The following is a 22,478-nucleotide window of genomic DNA, read 5'->3' as shown; positions in this document are numbered from 1 at the left end:
CACAGGTAAACAAAAATAAAATGAAGAACATTACATATCAAAATTATTCAAACCTTGGAAGAGGCAATTAAACTGGTATATCTGGAGCTGAGTTGTGTAAGCTGTGAGGTGACTCGATTGTCTGTGGTGGACTGTAAGAGAGTCTGAGCGCGCTCAGCCAGAGAATCAAAGGCTTCCTGTTTACTGAGGATCTCCTCTTGTACAGCCTGTAATAAAGTAATAGAGATCAACAACAAAGTAAAAGATAACAAGGTAAAAGAAATCAACAGCAAAGATAAAGAGATCAACAACAAAGTAATAGAGATCAACAACAAAGTAATAGAGACCAATAAAAATTAGCAGAAATCAACAACAAAGTAATAGAGAATAACAGCAAAGATATAGAGATCAACAACAAAGTAACACAAATTGGCTTTTGCAATAAAAATTTCATTGACCTCAAAAGTGTACAGAAAAAGATATTTGAAATTTCCTTACATTCTGCTTCCCAAACTGAATATTCTTCTCCTCCAGTGAGGCTTTAAGCTCAGACTCAGCCTTCATTCTGCTTTCTGTGTTCTTCATCCACTGAATGAGTTCCTCGTACTCATCCTCATATCTCAGCCACTCGGCCAGTAACTTCTCTGTAATCAACAAATGTTATAAGAATGTGGCTCAGGTGAGCTAAAAACTCCTGATTAATTAAGAATTAGAGAAATAATTAACTTATACAGAAATGACTGTATATGTAAGAAAGCAATACCTAAGGTGTCTTGTAGATCATCACAGTCCTGTGTAAATCCATCAAATTCTGTAGTAAGCATACTGAGCTCTTCTCGTATCAGATCCTGGCCTTGTTGAGAAGTTTCTGGTAAAACCAAGTCACTTTTTGCCAAAGTTTGTTCTAGTTTTTCCTTACCAGAGTCCATATTTGCAAATACATCCTGAAATTAGAATACATGATATGAAATTTCCATTCTACAAAGTGGCTGACTCCAAAAATATCCTTGAACTATTGTCACAAACTTTTTGGATGTGAAATATAAAGTCCATTCACCAAACATGCCATGCCCCTCAACATCCCTCTCTTCAATAATTTTGCCAATATATATATATAATCTAATAGAAAACAAAGCTTATTTACGATTGTGCCTCTGCAGTAATGCATGAAAATTTTGCTTGTCATGGAATTTCTGTTCAGTTGTACCCCCACCCCTCTAAACTGAAATTCTTGCTTCCTATTTGCTACTTGGAAATGCACCTTTTCTAAAAACCGACACATTCAATAACTCTGCAAACATTAACATTTGTCCATTCTGCAAAGATATACCTGTAGTTTATGGAGTTGAGCTTCGACCACAGTTCGATCTCCTCTAACATCACTACAAACATTGAGACGATCCACCATGGAGCTCAGCCAGTCACTAGAATCCATGAATGTGTCACGGTAAACTTGATGATCTTTGACATTCTTCTCACATCTGCTCATTAATTTCTGTAAAAATAGAGGAAAATTACATATTACTTGGAGAAAGTATTGAGATTATTTACTACATCAGTTAAATTTTGTGCTGTATATCTTTTCAACTTGCTACAGTTTAACTAGAGAATAAATTGGCAGTTACCTTGACATTGTCTAGAAGTTTTTCATATCTAAAGACAAGCTGTTTGATTTGATTGCCTAGGTTGAGGTCTTTGCTGGTAGCCTTCAGGTTTTCTGCCTTGTCGTTGAGGTTATCTATGGTGCTCTGCTGACTGGCTATATTCAACTGCTGCACCTGTATCAAATATTATATACTATCAATATTAATACATAATAAGACATGGAACTACACAATCTCATCAACAACACTTCGTCTGTCTGAGAAAACTTGGCAACCAATGAATAAAAGTTACATTCAACCAACAAAAGACAAAACACTTAATATCAAGTAAGCAGGTGAAAAACAACTGAGTTGGACTCTCTAGCTTAGTAAGCATATGAACGAATAACAGGGGTCGGAGTTACATGGATTTACATGAATAACCTTGACCCTCTCTGGAGTATAAGCATATGAACAAATGACCCAGGTCTGACATACCTTGACCCTCTCTAGCTGTAACTTCTTCTCTTGTAATGTGTTCTGTAGCTGGTTTTCTGCCTCTAGCTGATCCTCGAGATCCCTCAGCCAGCGACTCAGCTGCTCGATGCTGTCATCATAGACAGTCCACTGAGTGAGGGTGCTGTCCAATTTACTCTTCAGATCATTAATGTCTGCAGACAGACTGTCATATTCCGACTGCAAGACCTGCATCTCGCGCCGCATTGTGTCCCGACCCGCTACTGACGTGTTTGGTAATACAATCTGAAGGTTGTCCAGAGAGATTTGGAGCATGTGTAATCCTTCTTCTTTATCAGACACAAGTTCCTGTTAATATTTAGATTTTAATCATGAAATGGTTCAACCTTCTTCAGGACAGAATCCAATTAAGAATATATTTATTTCGAAATTATTATACATGTATATTCTACCCCAATATGACCACCAAATTACAAAAAAGAGAAATACAGAAATATTTTCCACTTATATTTTGTTTTGTATGGACAAACTCATCAAATATAATACTTTTATTTAATTTGAATTAGGCATTGTGAGAAATAAATTCCAGTGGCTTATTTCAAGTTAACTGGTTTTAAATATCTAATCTGAGGAATTAATCAAAACTTGTTCAAAACTAATAGTTTTCTAAATTTTTCATTACTGTACCACAAATTCTTTCACATTAAAAAGTATATATACAGTGCAATTTGCTTATTATCATATCAGTTTAATATACAAGGCTGGTTATTATCATAGACATTTGAAACACAAAATACATTTTTTTTAAATTCATTTTAAATCGCAACCGAACGGTTACTATAAAAGGTATAAGTACTACCTTTTCACCCTTGGGACAAAACTTAAAAAACAAAACTTCACACCATCAGCTTATGTTAGACCCATAACCATTGCATTTCTACATACATATACAATGGCTTGATTTCCACTTTGAAAATTGAGAGTCCTCATAATGCTCCATTGCAATTACTTGAATAACTGATACAACAATTTTAATTCTTACAAGCGACTTTGAAATACTGATTGTTTATTCTCACTGCAAGCCTCTTCAGTGCTAAAGAGAAGATTTTTTGGGGTTTGGTGTATGTAGGTGTATCTGTATGTTTGTAGTATCTTATCTCAGTAAAGGCTATTGCTATAGTTTGCTTTGTATCACAATATTTTGGGACAAGTAAACTATTATAATAAGAGAATTGCACTGTATATACAATGAACGTACACCATATAAACTATTTACTGGGTACTAAAGAGATTGGTTTTGCTCATACTAATGATCAAATGTGATATTTTCATGGCATACTCGATAGAAATTATGTGGCACATATATTAATAAGAAAGTAAGAAAAGCATAAATGCTTAAATTGATATGGGAATCAAACCAAATCAAACTTGGGTGAAAGGTCATTTTCAGAGTTATAGAAGCTAAGATTGCATGCCACTAAAATATGAATATGCAAGATGCTCCCATTTGTTCCCAAAATATTCCCTTATTCAGGCTATCTGTAAACCATTGCCAAATTGAATATGTTCTCATACATAATTCACTAACCATATAAACTTACCTTTAAAGCCATTTTGGTTATCTATTTATGGCAAAATTCAAGAATGAACAATTTTTTCTTTACTAAGGTAAAACCTAAATCTTAGTGAGGTGCATAAATTCAATGAATGATTTTTTTTGGTAGTTAAATATCTTTATGCAAGTTATCTCCAAACATTATGACACAACTTTTAAATTTATCTTTTAGAATGCTTAGCAAAGTTTTCAATATTTTATGCTTTTTTAAAAACCTTTATACCTTTTTCAAAATATGCATAAGGTGAATAAAAAGGTTACACCCAACAACTTGATCATCCATGAGAATTTCACTAATTTACATTTAATATCCCTCCCACAAATTCAATTAATGATTGTAAAATAGATAGAGGATGCAATATAACCCCATACCTGGACCAGCTCAAGTCTGTCCTGTATCACTCTCCTATCCCCACTGGTATCAGAGAGATGGTGGAGCTTCTTTCTCATTTCACTCAGCCAGTTCTTGCACTGATCAAATGAAGAGTTGTACGCTTGGTGATCAAGCACATACTGCTCCCATCTTCTGCACAACTCCTGAAATCATACACAAAATTATTTTTTTTTATCAAATATTTCTGAATAAAATAATATTATAGTAGCACAAAGAAAGGACATATCATTGGGTGCTAACCTTAACATTGGTATAAAAATATAACACTGGTATGAAATAGGGGCACACTTAACTTGGCATTGGGGGGGACTAACATAGGCATTGGTGTACATAGCCTGATACTTGGGGGAAAGGACACTTATCTTGACTTAGGTGTAAATAGCCTGATACTTGGGAAAGGGAGACACTAACCATGACATTGGTATAAATAGCCTGATACTTGCGGGGGGGGGGGGGGGGGGGGGGGGGGGGGGGCTTAACTTGACATTGGTATAAACAGCCTGATACTTGAAAGGGGGAGGGGGGCAATAACTTAGACATTGGTATAAAATAACCTGATAACCTGATATTTGGGGGGTGGGGGTGGACACTAACCTTGACATTAGTATAAATAGCCTGATACTTGGTGCCCAGCTGTGAGGCCTGACTGATGACACGTGTGTCTGTGCTGACACGGACAAGATCCTGAGCTATGTCACTTAGGCTATCTATGTCACCCTGGTGATCTATGAGGTCTCTGTGGAGGTACTTCAGTTTGTCCAGTTGTGACTGCTTTTCCCTCAATGTGGCTTTTAGTTCTGTGTCTCTCACACGAGCCTCAAGGTCCTTTAACCAGGCTGACACCTTGTCTTGCCAGCTCTCAAACTCTTTCCACTGACCCATGCAGTTCTCCAGATCATTCTTTGTCTATAAAAACAGAAAATATTTAATCAACTACCAATATCATCCTCATTAACTCTACTACAGTAAAACTTGCTTATACAGAACTCCGATATAAATAAATCTCAGTTATACAGTTCTATCTTTTACCCATTCCTTGTACGGATATAAATTCAATTATAGGTAACTAAAAAAATTCATGCCCCCTGTACTCATGTGCAAGTTTTACTGTATATACAAAGTACTGTTCAAAACCACTCTTTGGAGGTCACTAGTAAAATCCTATACCTTTTGAAGGGCATTAACAAAAGCTTCCCAATCCTGATGCAGTGCATCTGTCTCCCTCATGACAATGTCTTTGCCTTGGGGTGCAGTGTTTGGAAGGACTTTTTCTGCCAATTCTAGAACATTCCTCACTTTGGGTTCACCTTCCATTTTGGTTGCAACAATATCCTAAAATAAATAGTATAGGTTTTAAAATAAACACTACTTTGACATCAAGAGGCAGTAAAAAGTTGAAGAAATGTTTTCATTATGATATATGATTAAGTAAGTCAATTCAGTAAGTTTTCAATGCACTGTGCAAAATTTTTATAAGATTGAACAAAAATTTTAATTCCAGTAAGCAAAAAACACATAATAAAACATCTAGTGAAAAAACACTACAAATTTTTTTTTTCAGACAACTAGCACAGACATTGTCAATATGCTAACAGGGTATATCACTATAATTGTACTTATTCTGGCCCATGCAAAAAAATTTTGACAGTTGTAAACTTGTAATCATAGACTAATGAGTGCTATCACTAATTAGCCAAGTATGTGTAAAACATTCATATCTATATAAGAATTCAATTTTTTGTGATGATCACAAATTCAGCACAAAATCGACAATGCATAAGGTGCTTAAATGGCTACATAAAGTAGAAACACTGTCAAAAACACCATGGGAAAATGTCTATTGCAGACACTAAACAGATCAGGAGATGCTGCAATAAAAATGACAGCAAAGTTTCCTACAGATGAGACAAAATCTTGTATTGTGCAATATAGCTAAATGATGAATGACTAAATTGCAATTAATGTGTCTAATAAGAATAAATTGAATCTTCTTCTTAAATCTGCCATTTTGTTGACAGTGAATGTCCATTCAAGATTTCAGAAGAATGAATAAACATTTTGATTTCTATGACCAAGCCAAATGAAAAAAAATTGTGCTTATCTACTTTTATAAACTTGAAAATATTATACCACGCTCAAAACAGGATTGTTCTTATTATTAGATCTTGTGTCATCTTTGCAAGGGAAGGATTTTTTATCCCTACGTTTCCCCACAAAATGGAGAACATAGTGATTTGAAAATCCTATTTGGCTTCCAAAGACGATGATGTGTCTAATACCATAGGCTTCTGGGGGGTCATATCCAAGGGCAAATAAATATGGTAATTAATGACTATATATCTTGATAAAAACTTGACACAAAGAAAGATGAAAAAGAACACATTACATGTAAAATTCCACATCTGCCCAACAAATATGTTAAGATTAAAACTAAGTCTAAAACTACACATGAGCTGCAATTTTCTCTACGAAGTTACCAATACACACATCATTTTATAAAGACAACTAAATGTATAGCCTTAACCACTAGCTTGTCTCTACTTCAACCTTTAAGGTAGCATAAATCTTAACTTCTTTTTATTGTATAATACCTTTATTTTAAACAAAAAATGTACACTTTACTCACTTCTGATATTTTAGAGAGTGCTGAATTCTAATAAAAAATAAAGGAAACATGGTTGCTTTTTTTTTTAAACACAAAAGTGATGGCTACAATACAAATCAACTCAACATCAAACTCTATCCATATATGTAATAAATTTAGGAAGTATGGTAAAATGAATCCTTTTGGGGTAAGGGGTGGGGATAAATATTTCCTTAAATTATCATGCATATAGTGTTAAATAGCAACATGAGACAAGCTTTAATGTCATGCAGGAAAAAAATGTCTACGTGTCATTTTGTATCTATAGTATCTGCTACATTGTCATTCACAAGCAAGTTGTTTTCTATTTCTGCAGTCAAAGTGTAAAGTGATCGAGTGAAGCATCAAACATTCAAGAACTTACACAACGTCGCTGATCATTAAGCAAAAACAAAATAAACAGTTAGTGATCGACACATGTTAGCAATTCAAGCACACAGAACTGTCATGCGACCATTTTCATTAGTTATAACCCCCCCCCCCCCCCAATATAATCTTAATCTAAAGTATAGGTTACTTCCAATTTCTCAGTTAAATTAGTACAGGACTCCTGTTAATGACCAACTTATGTGTATATATGTTTTGTACATGACACACGACACACTCTTTTTGCTTACACTTTTTAACAATCCAGTGTAATAGGTCTGAAAGTGAGCCATATTAAAATGATTTACTCTTAGACAGCTGATGTATTTACTTCGTGTAATGAACACAACAATTATCAGGGTTTGCAGAGTCTACAATTGATATGTTACTGGAAGTGTAAAAGATTGAGCAAGATCTTAAATTGAACTTTTTAGAAATTTTTCTTCGAACATTCTGATACTGTGCATCTCACTCAACAAGATTTTCATGGTTTTACAATAAGTATTCTTGTTCACTACAGAACGCTATATAAGTACAGACAACTCAAGTCAACAATCTCCTCACAGACTGTGAGTGTGGCTCTATTGGTTTGCTCGTACATGTACTTGTTATAGATCTCAGAAAAGTACAAATAGACAAAGATTCTATTTTAAAAGTAAAACAATTTTTTCAAGTAGCCAGAAAGGGAAAAGACTTTATTTTAATTACCCAATTCAAAGATTTTAAAGCCTCTCAATTAAAGAGGTTTTTGCAATTTTACGACTTCAATATTGTGCAAAAAAAATTTGATACACACATAAAAATGAATATATGAATAATGAATAATTATCCAAGTGTGGGAACATTTCAACATTACGTAAATGAGAAGGTCAAAATTCCATTCATCTATCATGAAGGCTAAAGTCCCATTCCATTACACAGAAAGCATATTCTATGCATAATTATATACATGTATTTGAAAAAAGTAAGCACTTGTAACACACAATTACTTTTTTCAACAAATTAAAAATTTAATAAATAGATACGTGAACTACCTGTATTTTATCCAGTCGACTCTGAATGGTGTGTCTATCCCCAGCTACATCCGCACACACAGAGAGCTTCTCCCGAATGTTGTTAAGCCATTCTATACAGTTGTTGTAAGCATCGTTATATTGTTGGTGGTCAGCTACATACTGCTCGTAGTCATGAACGTGTTCCTGAAAAAGTAGTCCAACACACTGTTACAGATCTAGTCACACTAAATGTTTATCATCAAACAACTAATGTAAACTGAGGCATAAAATTTCTGAGGGTTGAAAATTTCTAAGTTTTATACTTTTATACACCCTTTTTTTGTGGGGAATTTTTTTTCAAAAGTGTCTGAAAAGAAGTAAATGATTCAAAAGTACAACTTGAAACCACAGTCATTCCTGCCTGGCAAACTTAACTTTTTTCCCTAATAACAAACTCTCTTGGAATATCTTTTATTCCTCAGATATAATTTTCTTTCCTGTTAACAAACTCTCTTGAAATATTGTATTTTAAATCTATCTTAAATTTAACTTGCCATAAAGATTATTGAATAAACATATACCTTAGCAGCAGTACAGAGTTTCTGGTATCTGGCTCGTGCTTGAGTGACAAATTTAGATAGTTGTGGATCACTGCTACTGTGAACCAGCGACTGTGCTTTATCACTGACACTGTCTATCACTCGTTGGTAGGACAACACATCTTGATGCAACACCTGCTCCAGATCAAAATATTTTCATTTTAAACTCATTAAACTTGTAACAACAATAATGAATAAGGGACCCAAGGGCCATAACTCTCACCAGTTATCATTCTCTTAATGACAAATGATTGAAATTAAATGTACAAGTTGATAGTGAAACACCAAATATGAGTCCATTATTTTAACAATTAACAGAGTATTGAGGCTTTGTGTGACCTTTTCAAACTGTAGCCTTCTTAATCTTGTGAATATCTAAAAAATCATCAATGTAACCTACAAAACTGTATGATAATGTTCCTTCTGAAACAAATTTTCTTGCCTTGACATCCACTTTAATCACATAATTCTTTCCAATACTTTGATAAAACCAACAAAAACCAAGAAAACAAGCATATAAGCTGACTATAACTTGACTTTACCTTGTAGCTCTGCAGTTGAGATTTCTTCTCCTCCAGTGTTGATCTAAGAGGTGTATGTCCTTCCAGTTGAGATTCCATGTCCCGTAGCCAGTGTTCTACCTGTCCGTACGAGTCATCAAAGGAAGTCCACTGTACCAGAGCCACCTCCATCTTCCTCTGAGCCACAGAGAGGTCATCGAACAAACTCTCCCACCCGAGTTTCAGAGCTCTTAGTTCTTGTCTGATCACCTCTCGACCGTCCGCCGCTGTGTTTGGATACAGTTTTTCTCCTGCCTCGACAGCTGAACTTAACTTTCCAAATCCTGTGTCTCTCTCTGCCACCAATTCCTTAAAAACAAAAGTATTAATTAAAAGATCCTGTTAATGAAATAGTTAACAATTAATCAAACACTGATGATATACTGTAAACCAACTTTAATTTGCATGTGAGAAATTCTGCGAGTTTTGCATCCTTCTTTTACTTGCAAATACATGTATTTCTTGCCATGAACCATTTATTTAATTGTATATTTATGCCAAATGTCTCCTCAGTCGTAAAACCAAATAGTCAAAGATGGATTTCAAACTGATGAATCGCAACTTGGGAATAATACATAGCTGGTATCCAGTCTCTCTGTAGATGCCGCTACACATTATTACCTGAATTTTATCCAGTTTATCTTCCAGCTCTGCCCTGCTTCCAGTCGTGTCAGCATTGGCACCAAACTTCTCCTTGGCTCTAATTAACCACTGGGCACAGTCAGATTGTTTGTCTATATAATGGCGATGGTCTGCAACATTCTGGTCGCATTTCTTCAGAATGTCCTATGATAGAAAAGATACCATTGTATAAATTGTGGCAGTATTAGTTTTTCTTCCCCAATTTTTATATCTGCATTTATGACATATGCACAAGTGAAGTAAAACTTGATTTTTAGTTTAATAAGTTTCAACTTGACTTAGGAGTTCACAATTTTTTCCATCTTCATTTCATGTAAGATTGGATTTTATAAGATATACCATATATCACATACCTTTACTGCCTGTTGAATTGTCTGGTATCTAGAGACAAGCTGAGAAATGGATGTGGCTACTCGCGACTCCCCTGTCATTTGTTGTAGAGTTTGAGCTTCATCACTGAATTTATCCACATCTCGTTGGTGACTCTTGATGTCAGACATCATATCCTAGAGCAGAAACAGCAAGTTTATTAAACTTTTGTAAACCAATATTATCAAAACTTAAATGCTTATTTACGACCAATACCAAATATAGCAAATCTTAAATCAAATTTGAAATCCATGAACATTGCCACATCAAAAGTTCAACAGATCAAGAATGCTTATAGAAAGGAAAATCTTTTGTGGTTTTAACATTTCAAAGCTAGTGATTTTAAAAACTATTGCCAAATCTGTTAAATGCTGCCAAACTGAAAAAAATACTGCACAATGTCTGGAGAAAGGCTGTACTTGGAACAGAATATAGATCCAGTTAGTTCTAAAATCATCATGTGTTATCATAAAAAAGATCTGTTGACTCCAGAAATATTTAATTAAACATAAAAAAATCTTATCAGAAAGTAATGTGGAACTGACAGGAGAAAAAGGGTGAAGGAATCAAGATTCCTGCTCCTGTAGAAAGAGTCCAGCTGGATACCACAGAGAGAAAGAAAAAAATATAGGATTGTGCAATCCAAAGTCAAATTATTTCAAGCTGCTATTTTTTTTCACTTAATTAACAAAAGCAAATTGTTTTTCAATGCTATATGTACATGTAGCAACACAAGTGAATTCAACAACTGAAGTGTGCAAACTTTATTAAAAAAAAATACCAATTTTACATGTATGATCTAGCACACACACAACATCTTGTACATATTATATAGCCAAATTTACTGTCGAAGCATTAAAAGTCAAAATGTCTATAGAATCTGGAAACACAAATGATATAAGTATAAGCCAATTACTTCCACATGCTGGTGCATCTGATCAAGTCTAAATAAAAAGATCATGTGAAGAACCAAAACCATCTATATAATAGTAGACCTAATTCTTACAGCTTTCAAATGCTCAAAAGCGTCCATGTTGTGTTGGAATCCATGAATTTCAACTGCTAGTTCCTGTATTACCATATACATAGGCCATTACAATATAATAAACATATCAGAATGCATAATGTCGATTATGTGGGTATGTAAACCAATCCCATGCAATCTACCTGATATCTGCTATATTGTTGTTGTTTTTCCTCCAGCGTTGACCTCAGGGGGAAATCCTTGACCTTTTTCTCCATGTCTCTGATCCAGGAGGAGATCCTTTCGTGCTGGTCGTCATATTTCCCCCACTGTCTTATGGCCCTCTCAAGATTCTCCTTCAGAGAGCGGACATTACTTGCGTACGTTTCCCAGTCGGACTTCAACATGTCCATCTCCTGTTGCATGTTCTGCCGTCCTTGCAGAGCAGTAGTGTCCTTGGACCGGGTACCTGAGTTTTCAGCAGTTTTCATTTTAGCCAATCCCTCTGGGAGCAAGGCAAGAAGTTCCTTAAAACAAAAACAAAAAAATATATCAAAACAATTTCTTCACACTACAGCAAATAACACAATTCTACTATTGCAAATAATTAACTAATGATCTACCTGGACTCTGTCCAGTTTGTTGTGAAGTGTGTGGCAGTCACCCGAGGTGTCAGCACACATGCTTAGTCTGTCCTTCATTAAGGTTAGCCAATCCACCATGGCCTGGGAGGCATCATGATATTGCTGATGGTCCTGTACATTCTGGTCACACTGTTTGATATGCTCCTACAGGACAGGAAAAAATTTGAACCAAAGTCAAGATACGTCCTTTAATCTTCCCAATGTAAAAATATTGTCAAGCTCAGCTACCATTTACGCTAGAAAGTCTTCCCAACATGGGATATGCCTACTCATTAATTGTATCTTCAAACCAGATAACTCACTTAGACTTCAAATAGGGATATGAAACATACAAACTAAATGATAAATTCTTAATGATATATAATTATATAAATTTCTATTTTTATTTGAAAAGTGATTGCATTTCTTTCTTTCAATCTGACAGGAAGGAAATTATTTGCTTAAATGATTTGTAAATATTTTTAATTCACATTCATAAATGTTATCAAATCCCTGATTTTCTATTTTGGAAATTTTCAATAGATTTTTACAAGCAGAACAGCCATCCTTGATAAATCTACTTCTTTCTATTAACAGATTATTCCATTTTCAGAACAACAACAATACTGTTTCTTCACAAATTCAAAATTGATACCTTTGCTGTTGTGGTAATGTGTTCATATCTGGAGTTGATCTCTCTGATGAAAGCAGCAACCTCCGAGTTGTTTGTGGTTTGTAAAACACCCTGAGCTTTCTCCACAACCGAATCCACCAGTCTCTGATGAGAGGTTATGTCTTGTAGCAAAGACTGAAAGATGAAAAAAACCCAGAATCAGAATAGTAATACTAACAACAGGCTGCAGTTAATAAAATGAAAATATTATCTATTAATTATACATTTTACTAAACTTTACAAGCCAACAAATTGAAACAATAACTTTGTTTACATTTGCATTATGCCCTGAAACACATTAATCTAACTCCACCATAACTCAAATGCAGTCTTCCGGAAACTTCAGCAAGATAACTTGATTTTGTAATACTTAATCACCCTTTCATTTTCAAACCCCTTGCCTACCCTGAAATTCTGTAACTGCAAGCGTTTCTCCTGCAGTGTGTTTTTGAGGTCTACGTCAGACTGTAGTGAGTGCTCTGTGTCCATCATCCACTTGTGCAGTTGATCCTGACCGTCCGCATACGACGACCACTGCATAAGGAATGAGTCGACCCTACGCTGAGCGTCGTGGAGGTTGCTGTTGAGCTGGTCCCAGTCTTCCTTGGCCTGTCTCAGGCTCTGCCTGACCTTCTCCCGCCCACTGGCTGCGGTGTCTGTGTACAACTTCTCCCCGGCCTCCACGGTAGCATTTAACTTCTGAAGGCCATGTTCCTTCTCAGACATCATTAGCTAAAAATATAGAATACTGACAATTAGTGAGTGCTTAATAACATAACATGACCTCCTATTCATGCATTTCTAGATCCATATACAGAATTACCTGAATCATGGTTCGTCTTTCCTCCATGGTTTCTTGGTCAGCAGCTGGTTCCTGACAACATTCTAACTTCACTTCTGCATTAGAAAGCCAGGCATTAAATTCTTCTAGCCTCTTGTCAAAGGCATGGTGGTCTTGGGCGTACTTTTCCCATTTCCCAATGAGGTCCTTCAATATTAAACACAACAATTGCATCAAGAATCAGTGCAACACACAATAAAATTCTCAGTCATACATTATCCTGGAATGTATTACTGACCTTAATTAAGGAGAGCAGACCTCTGTAGCGGTTCGTCAGATGAGACACCTGTGTGCTCAATCGAGCATCTGAGCTTGTGTGCATCAGGTTCTGAGCATCATCAGTAAATCTGTCAATCTCCGGTTGATGTGATAAAATTTCTTCTCTTTGTTTCTGCAATAAAATAGAAAACAGAAATGATTTTTCAAAGGATCTTAACAAAATGTTCAATCAATTAAAAGTACCACAGAAACACAAATTCATCCATCCCAAAAACTCCCAGCAAACAAATGGCATAAACATAAGAATTACTATATAGATGTATTAGAAAATACCTTGAATTTTTCGATTTGGACCTGTTTTTCTTCTAATGTGTTTTTCAGTTCATAGTTTTTCACTTGTTCCTCCATATCCTTAAGCCAAGCAGAGCATGCTGCGAACTTAGTCTCAAAGTCTCCCCATGTGAGAAGGGCTGTGGTAATATCCTCCTCGGCTTGTGAGATTCGGGCCAGGTAATCCTCCCAGTCGCACTCTAAGTGCTCGCAATCTCGCTTCAACACTTCACGGCCACTCTGGGAGGAGTTGGTGGCAGATTTTGTGGCCAGTTCCTTCAGTTTCTTCAGCTTTTTCTCTCCATCAGGTATTTTTTCTTGACATTCCTAAAATTTCAATATTTCGATTCATGAGAAGTAAGAAAAAAATTATCTTTTTATTCAACATATCAAAACATCACAAGCTATATGTGAACACCTAAACAATGGTCTTAAGCCATACAGTGATGAATCTTTATTATCAATGTCTATCTTTACATAGTTTTTAAGGTTCAATCAAAATAACTTTCACGTGCAACTGCCAAGTGTTTGGCATGTAGAAGCATGCAAAAATGAAACTAAGAAATTTGTTGGAGTGGAAGATGTCTGGAGAATATCTATAGAAGTCCTCATAATAATTATACTTCTAGTTTACTTCAACTGACAGGTAGTGGGCTCTTAACTTGAATTACTGGGAGTCATTATTCCATTAACTCTGTACATACCCTGAGTCTCTCTAACTTGTTCTGTAGAGACAGCTTATCTCCTGACGTATCTGAACACGTCTCCACTTTCTCTCTCGCCGAGTTCAGCCAATCCTGGAAGTCCTGGTACACATCCTGGTACTGCTGATGGTCCTTCACCCCCTCCTCAAACTTCCCCAGCATCTGTTGTGATGTACTGCACAGCTTTTTGTATTTGCTTTGAAGATCATCCACAAATTTACTTATCCTGGCCGTGGGAGTGGAGTGGCTCAAATTCTTTGCTTTGTCAGCTAGATTATCCAGGACGTGCTTTCTCGACATGACATCTTGGTGTAAAATCTGTTAAATCACCATCAAGTTTTAAACATTTTAACCTACATGTAAAATGATACAAAGTTTACAATAAGGGCATTTTCAATGGAACGACTTTTATGCAACAATTACATGTATTTTGATGAAAAGAATAAGAAATGAGTAAGAGTTTCAAAATCATTAAATTACAAGCACTAACTTTCATGGCATTTGATCTTGTAAATGGAGATCACTGTATATCAACATAAGTAAATACCCTGTGATTTTGTAGTTGAGCTTTTTTATCTGGCAGTGTCGTTTTTAAGTCAGTATCCTCTTTGAGTTGTATTTCCGTATCCAGTAGCCATTTTTGGAACTGTTCGAAGTTTTCATCATAAGAAGACCACTGTAGCAGACAGGAGTCCAGTTTTCGCTGAGTGTCTGACAAGAGGTCACACACCTGTTCCCACTGCTCCCGTAGGGTCCTGAGTTCTTGTCGTATAATGTCCCGACCCTCGGAAGCAGTGGTGGGATACAGTTTCTCACCACTTTCAATTGTGTAGTGTATTTTTGAAGAACCTTGTTCTTTTTCAATTATGAGTTCCTACAAAAATATAATACATAGAGATAAAGTTACAAATTGTTGACATTTATTGAGAAGTCAGCTGTTTAACTGTAGTTTGAGTCGACAAAGACTCAGACGCTATCTGTTTACCTGTAGTTTGGCCAGTCTGTCCTCCACATCATGTTTGTCCCCTGCCATGTCTGCACACACTTGCAGACGCCTTGCCAATGTGTTGACCCATTCTGCGCACTCAGAAAAGTTCTCATTGTAGGCTTCATGGGCATGGACGTTATCTTGTAGTTTGTGGATCAAATCCTACAAAAGTCAGAGGTGTTAAAATTCCTTCATAACTGCAATTACTTCTTTTTTTTAAAGTTCTGCCATAACAATCAATCCCTTGCTTTACATGTAGTGATTTTGTCTAATTTACTCACCCTTAGAGAAGTTTTAGCTGTCTGATACCGGGTATTTAGTTGAGTACATAAACTGACCAATCGGGTGTCAGCCCCTTGAACTTGTGATGCCATTTTGTGAAGGTCCTCAAATTCATCATGCTTGCCATGTACTTCTTCTTGCAAATGCTGTGATGTACAATTAATTCTTTTATATAGGGCATCCACAGAGAATAAACAAGTATTTATAAAAATTCATGGAATTTCTTAAAATCTTTCAAGTTTTTCGTTACCTTGAATTTGTTGACTTGGCCTTCCTTTTCTTGACAAGTGGACTTCAGCTCTTGTTCTTTGATCTGAAGTTCCACGTTTCTCAGCCACTTGCTCAGGCCATCACAAGATTTATCATAGGCTTGTAAAGCTTCTATTGCATGTGTCAGAGATGTCTGTGCATCCCCCAACTTAGAGACAAGGCCTTCAAACTCCTGAGTTAGGCACTCAAGGTCTATTCTGATCTGTTCTTGTCCAGCATGTGCTGTCTCTTGTAGAGTTTTCTCTGCTTGGCTGGCTGTTGTTTTGACTTTCTTTTCACCGTCTTTCAAAGAGGCATTAAGGTCCTACAAAACATAAAATGTGTAAGCTCACAATAAAATAGCTACCAAATCTTAACAAACATTGGACAATTTATATACCGTATATAAAGTGGAAATTTTAGCTAGACACAAATTTAGCGATTTATCCTTAAAAACTGGTATATATTTTTAGCAAAAAGTAATTTTAGTGATTGTATAATGCTCATTAAAGAAGCTATTACAAATAATGTGCAATTGATTGTTAGCAAGATTTAATTTTAGTGATCTTAGCACCATTGCTAATAATGCCAAAATGAATCCTTGCTAACAATTCTGCAAATACGGTACTTCCTGACATACAACTTTGCTATGTCTGTAAATTTTATAATTACATGTAGCTCAATTTCCACAGTATCAAGGTACAATACTCGATGAAAAATATATTTTATAAGCATTCTTTCAGTATAGACAGGTTCATCAAGTGCATGTCTACCTGAACTCTGTCCAGTCGATTCTGCAGTGCTTGTTTATCACCACTGACTTCATTACAAACTGCGAGTTTGTCTTTGGCCATGGTGATCCAGTCTTTACATTGTTGGTAGTGGTCTGCGTAGCTCTGGTGCTGCTCTACCTGGTGTTCTGCGGTCTTCACCTGAGCCTGAGCGGTCTGACACAGAGCCTTGTAGCTGTTGGACAGCTCCTTCAGTTTGCCCTTGACCTGAGCTGAAGATAAGGCCGTTCCTTTGTCACTGACACTGTCAATCATAGTTTGATGGGACATGATGTCCTGACATCTTGTCTGTTAAGAAACAATGGAGTCATATCAAAAACAAATTATTGTTGGGGTTTTTTTTTTTTGCTGTTCCTATGAAAACACAAATGTTGTTAGCATTAGAACGTAATGATAAGACAAAAGCTGTTATTCCGACATGAATTAAATCCCACAGACATCTTAAACAAGATGGAAAGTAAAAGTCATGATAAAATCAATCTGTAAAGTTACTTGATCACGCAAAAGAGCATGAATGATTGATTTATCAGGACTAGTACTTTATAAACCATGACAGCATTACATGATACAGCAATACCGATTTCCACAACACATGTTAATTCATCCAAAACCAGCAACACATTTAACTTAAAGAAAATTTGATTACAATTTCAAACATACTGTAAGGAAATCCACTAATATTTTATGAATGAATAGAATTTCCCAAGCAATTGTTTAGTTACATGTATTTCTCCAATATTTAATATTTTACAGTTATCATGTAAGTTATTTAAGGTTCGACCGACAATTTTAATAATGAATTTTTCAGACTCTGATAAATTCATAAACCGTAATTCTATGTTAATATATTTAATTATCGCTTGAACCCATCCCAAAAATCTGTATAACTTTAGCATAGGAGCACAATTTCTCTATACTTTCTATTCATGTTACTGGTCAGCCAAGTGCCTTTACTTTGTTTATTTCTGTAAAGCATTTCTAAAAAGTTACTTTAATTTTGGAAATTAAAATACTGAATGTTGAGATTTTCATTGAAAAAATACTGATGAAAATTGCAGGAATTTTTCACTTGTAGAGAGGTCTGAATACTTAATCTCTTTTCCTAGAATAATAAATGTAGCTTTCATGATGTGATTATTTCAAGCAAAACACACTATATATGCACTGCATAAGGAATACCAAACACCAAACGAATTACACATGTGTTAGGAAATCTTATATATCACTTCAAAATACCCGGTAATGCTGCAGCATGGCTTTCTTTTCTTGAAGTGTATTGCGTAATTCATTATCATGCTCTATCTGACAACCCATATCTGTGACCCATTTCAACAGCTGATCGTAGTTTTCGTCAAACGTTGACCACTGCATGCGACTGCTTTCGAGACTTCTTTGGGTGTCATTCAGACTGTCGTTAAATAATTCCCAATTTTCCCTCAGGGATCTGAGTTCACGACGTATCAATTCTCGACCATCATTGGACGTGTTAGGGAAGAGTTTCTCTCCAGACTCCAATGCAGCATTGAAAAGTCCAAGTCCTTCATCTTTGCTTTCCATCAAGTCCTTAAAAAAAAGCAATATTTCAATATTTTTCACAATTAAAAATTTCAAATATATTTGTTAGGATATATTTTTATGCCTTTCCTAACAAAAACTTCGGGTGTAGTTTTTGCAGTTTACCAAGTACAACTGACCTATACAAATCCCTTAAAAATCATACTTTTTTAACAAATAAATTCAGTTTATGTTTTCAGTATATCGTACATGCTTGATCTTTTAAAATCTAGACAGTGGAGTAAACCCTTACTTCTACAGCCTGTAGTTTGGACTGGAGGGTCTCCTGGTCTGCCGGGCGGTCGTTGGTCTCCTCCAGCTCTAGGTGGACAGATTTAAGCCACTCCTCGCAGGCTCTCATCCTGTGCTGGTAGTCCTCTTGATCATTCACATTCTGGTCACAACGCTCCACTTGTTCCTGTCATGGTATAAAATGAGAATACAACAGTCTGCTTGAAAATTCTTAATAACTGGAAACCAAAGACCTTATTTTTAGAACTACAGTTTATACCCTGACTGTGGCTGCTAAGGTTTCGTAGCGATTACACAGCTGTGTAGCGTATGTGGCTGCTCTGAGGTCGCCACTGGTTTTAGAGATACTCTGGGCCTCATTCCTCAGATGGTCAAATTCTGGTTTGTGATTCTCCACATCCATGTGTATTTCCTGTAAATTGAAACAGGTACATAAAGTGATTAAATGTCTCTTAGTGAACTTTCAAACTACATTAAATTTCCCGTGCTTTTTCCTGCTATTACACATTTTCATCACCTTTAGATCTGCTGGTAAATAAAACTATCTTCTTATTTACTCAACTGATTTAATTTTCCTTTTGCCTCCAAATGTGCCATTTTTTGACACATTGTTTCTCAGCCCCATTTCAACTTACTGTGAAGAGCTCTGATTGGTCCACTTTACTTGGAAGATCTGGTTTCAGTGTGGACTCGTTCCTGACCTTTGCCTCAGTATCCTTCAGCCATTTGGTCAGTTTTTCATACTTGCTATCATATGCTGACAGCTGATCAACAGAGCCCTCCAACTTCTCTCTTCAAAGACAATTATATTTATGTAGAATCTTCATCACTGCAGTAACTCTACTATAACTCTAAGTGTATTTTTTTTAAAATCAGTTACTGTATAGAGACATCCCACAACGTATTGATAAACCAAGGAATAAAATTTGGCAAAGCTGATATATCAATGTAAGGTAAAATGACTATTCCACAGATTCCCATACTAACCGTGTCTTCTCTATCAAGTCCATCAGTTCATTCCAGTCCTTGTCAGCTTTCTTTTTCTGTTTTTCAAGTTCTGCTTGTTTGTCATGAGGGAGGACAGATTTAGCCATACCGACTTTAGATGCTGACAAATCCTTTTTCTTCTTTCCCTCACTGACACTTTGCATTAGGTCCTGAAATTTTCGACATTAATTTTTACGAATTTTAGCCTTCAAATTGTTGTTTTAGAGAAAATTTTATATTTTTTTTCCTTTGTCATTCCAATCTAAAACTTTGTACTCTGTTGAGCTCTCCTTAAATCCACAACTAATAAGGACGTTGCTTTTATTATACTATATTGTGCACCATTTTTCACTGGTATTCTCTCCAAAATTTCTAAAAACTCAAGTAAGTAAACCAGCTGTGTATCACAACCATACATGTTTAAAACTATCACAGGCATTACACAATTTAGAATCTTGAACTCACTTTAATTGTGGCTAACTTGGCTTCCATGCTGTATCGATCACCAGCAATGTCTCCACACCAAGCCACCTTTTCTTTAGCAGCACTGATCCACCGTTGCTCCTGAACCTGAGCATCCTGACAGTGTTGCTCCAGGGAGGCCTCTAGCAGGTCAGCTATCTTGTCCCCTCTGTTCTGTACAGCTTCAAATTTCTTCATCAATACCACAGCATCTTTGGCCAGATTCTGGGTTTCTGCAGATGGGTACTTGTCTTGTAGTGATTTAGTTTTGTCTATTAGAGCCTTGAAATTTTTATCTCTGGCTTTTAATTCTTTCTGGATCTCCTGAAAAAAATGTAACATGCATGTTTATATGATCTTTATTAAAATTATTAAGATAAACATTGAAACAGATGTTGTCATTTTGTCCTCCGTGTGTGTTGGAGAGGGGGGGAGAGGGTGGAGTCTTCCCCTTTCCCCAAACAAATTTCTCTTTTTCACTATATCTAATATATATAACCTTTATGACATGTTGCTGAATAGGCCATTTAGGAGTTACTTTCCAAATCAGACCTCTTGTGTGAAATGAAACATATACTTCAGCCAAATCAGTGACTTTTTAGTCTTGTAAAAAATCAACCTGGAATTCTGCAATTTGAAGTTAAATACATGTATCAGACTTAGTTTTTAAGACACAGAATCCATACTTACTTTACAATGATTAAGTCTTTTGACAATATCTGCATCTGTTCCTGATACATCATCACAGTTCCCAAGCTTGTCCTTCATCTGGTTCAACCATTCTGTCTCCTTCTCCATGACTTTCTGGAGCCTTTCCCTCTCATCAGAGAAATTGGCGATGACATTTTCCAGCTGACTGGCCATGTTTGTGGCTCTGTCAAACTGCTCTTGTAAAACTTCTTGAGATTCCACCAGAGATGGAATGGCTTTGTTGTTGTTTAGTTCTTCCAAATCTTGCACCTTTTGCTTGACTTCACTCAAAACATCGGCATAGTATGGAGACTCATCCTTGGAAGGAAAAAAATTTATTACATTAGTATCATATTGAATGCAAATTCAGATTTGTTCCATTCAAATCTGATTTTTTCTAAGGGGGGGGGGGGGGGGGGGGGGTGTTATTAAAAGCTCTGGGCTCTTCCTTATTACCTAACCAATCTTTTTTTATGTCACATTTTCAAAGTAACTTTAATACACAATATACATGCAAATAAGTGTGATGTTAACCAACAGACTTTGGAGATGTTACTGTTACTACTTTTCCCAATTATGTTTTTTGGCCAAACGTAACTGCAAGTTCCATTACTTAAAGTAAAAACAATACTATCAGTTTTTCAAATAAAAACATACTTTGAATTTCACAAGACATGATTCCACACTTATTGCATCCTCAAAGTTGTTGAGACTGTCATCCAGCTTGGTAACCATGGTATTAAGCCAGGACTCCACCTCCTCCTTTCCGGACTGGATCTGATCCCAGCAGATCAGCTGAGCTTCCAGGTTTTCTTTGTGCTGTTCAACCACCTACAGAATTACAACAAAGTCAAGTAAGAGTCGGAGGTTACGTAAATCATTCTAAACAAGGAGAGCATTTATGGTTCGTCTTCCCTCTGATCATTCATATAAAATTCCCTTTAATGTTCATCATTTTCCAAAGAAATCTTAAGGAGGCTGGGGAAGGGGGTGGGGGGGTGGGTGGGTGGGGGGGGGGGGAGGTCAAGAAATTAACCATCAGATACAACTTAATTTTTTAGATATGATATCTTAACCTGTCAACTATCATTTGGCAAACAAAAATTTCATAAATTTTAGTTATAAAATTTGATCATTTTTGTTTATCTTTATATGGAGCTCTTCTTCTAAAGGAGATCAATATAGTCTGAAAATGGCCACACCCACCCAGCCCTCTTAAATTATAGTTAAGATTCACACAATTTAAGCATATCTTGTGACACAAAATTTGACAGAAAAAGCCTTTTTAACTAGAAAATTTTATATAGGTATTATAATCAATTTTTCCAATAAGTGGTATTCTTCCTATCAAAGGGTCCATGAACCTTAATATAATTTAATATATGATTCATACTGAGAGTTTTTACCTCACTGGAGGATTCCCATTGGTGATTGATAGCATCCAGGTCCTGCTCCAAAACAGATACGTCAAAGTTGGGTACGTTTTTCAATTCCTCCAACAGCTGAAGACCTCTTGTATTCATTTGATCCAGCTGTGACTGGCTGGCATGCAATTCAAATTCAGCATTCTATTGTACAGAAAAAGCAACATTATGTCAAACCTGCTCATGGCATCAAAAGAAACATTACATTAAAATCACTCCTTA

General features: G+C 35.9%; 1 protein-coding gene across 1 annotated transcript in view; it reads right to left on the bottom strand.

Moving 5' to 3' along the window:
• Positions 1-22,478, bottom strand: part of LOC133172374 (muscle-specific protein 300 kDa-like) — a 144,583-nt gene that overhangs the window by 89,719 nt on the left and 32,386 nt on the right. The window contains exons 29-65 of the mRNA XM_061307249.1: positions 22,239-22,400; positions 21,490-21,663; positions 20,833-21,150; positions 20,146-20,466; positions 19,681-19,850; positions 19,329-19,485; positions 18,953-19,105; positions 18,695-18,859; positions 18,124-18,450; positions 16,870-17,175; positions 16,098-16,421; positions 15,847-15,993; positions 15,563-15,727; positions 15,125-15,451; positions 14,578-14,895; positions 13,877-14,200; positions 13,563-13,715; positions 13,307-13,471; positions 12,889-13,215; positions 12,466-12,618; positions 11,811-11,975; positions 11,391-11,714; positions 11,230-11,292; positions 10,208-10,360; positions 9,834-9,998; positions 9,195-9,521; positions 8,635-8,787; positions 8,093-8,257; positions 5,216-5,380; positions 4,643-4,954; positions 4,027-4,191; positions 2,061-2,387; positions 1,605-1,757; positions 1,310-1,474; positions 743-923; positions 478-623; positions 54-206 (exon numbers count right to left, since the gene is read on the bottom strand). Of these exons, the coding sequence (XP_061163233.1) occupies positions 54-206; positions 478-623; positions 743-923; positions 1,310-1,474; positions 1,605-1,757; positions 2,061-2,387; positions 4,027-4,191; positions 4,643-4,954; positions 5,216-5,380; positions 8,093-8,257; positions 8,635-8,787; positions 9,195-9,521; positions 9,834-9,998; positions 10,208-10,360; positions 11,230-11,292; positions 11,391-11,714; positions 11,811-11,975; positions 12,466-12,618; positions 12,889-13,215; positions 13,307-13,471; positions 13,563-13,715; positions 13,877-14,200; positions 14,578-14,895; positions 15,125-15,451; positions 15,563-15,727; positions 15,847-15,993; positions 16,098-16,421; positions 16,870-17,175; positions 18,124-18,450; positions 18,695-18,859; positions 18,953-19,105; positions 19,329-19,485; positions 19,681-19,850; positions 20,146-20,466; positions 20,833-21,150; positions 21,490-21,663; positions 22,239-22,400 (7,938 nt within the window). The remainder of the gene's footprint in view (positions 1-53; positions 207-477; positions 624-742; positions 924-1,309; positions 1,475-1,604; positions 1,758-2,060; positions 2,388-4,026; positions 4,192-4,642; positions 4,955-5,215; positions 5,381-8,092; positions 8,258-8,634; positions 8,788-9,194; positions 9,522-9,833; positions 9,999-10,207; positions 10,361-11,229; positions 11,293-11,390; positions 11,715-11,810; positions 11,976-12,465; positions 12,619-12,888; positions 13,216-13,306; positions 13,472-13,562; positions 13,716-13,876; positions 14,201-14,577; positions 14,896-15,124; positions 15,452-15,562; positions 15,728-15,846; positions 15,994-16,097; positions 16,422-16,869; positions 17,176-18,123; positions 18,451-18,694; positions 18,860-18,952; positions 19,106-19,328; positions 19,486-19,680; positions 19,851-20,145; positions 20,467-20,832; positions 21,151-21,489; positions 21,664-22,238; positions 22,401-22,478) is intronic.

Source organism: Saccostrea echinata, unplaced genomic scaffold (genome assembly GCF_033153115.1).
Source record: "Saccostrea echinata isolate AGI-Se365-2 ecotype Australia unplaced genomic scaffold, CSIRO_AGI_Sech_v1 ptg000002l, whole genome shotgun sequence".
NCBI classification, from domain to species: Eukaryota; Metazoa; Mollusca; class Bivalvia; order Ostreida; family Ostreidae; genus Saccostrea; species Saccostrea echinata.
Note: the sequence above shows the minus strand (reverse complement) of the source record. Positions and strands in the feature narration are given on the sequence as shown.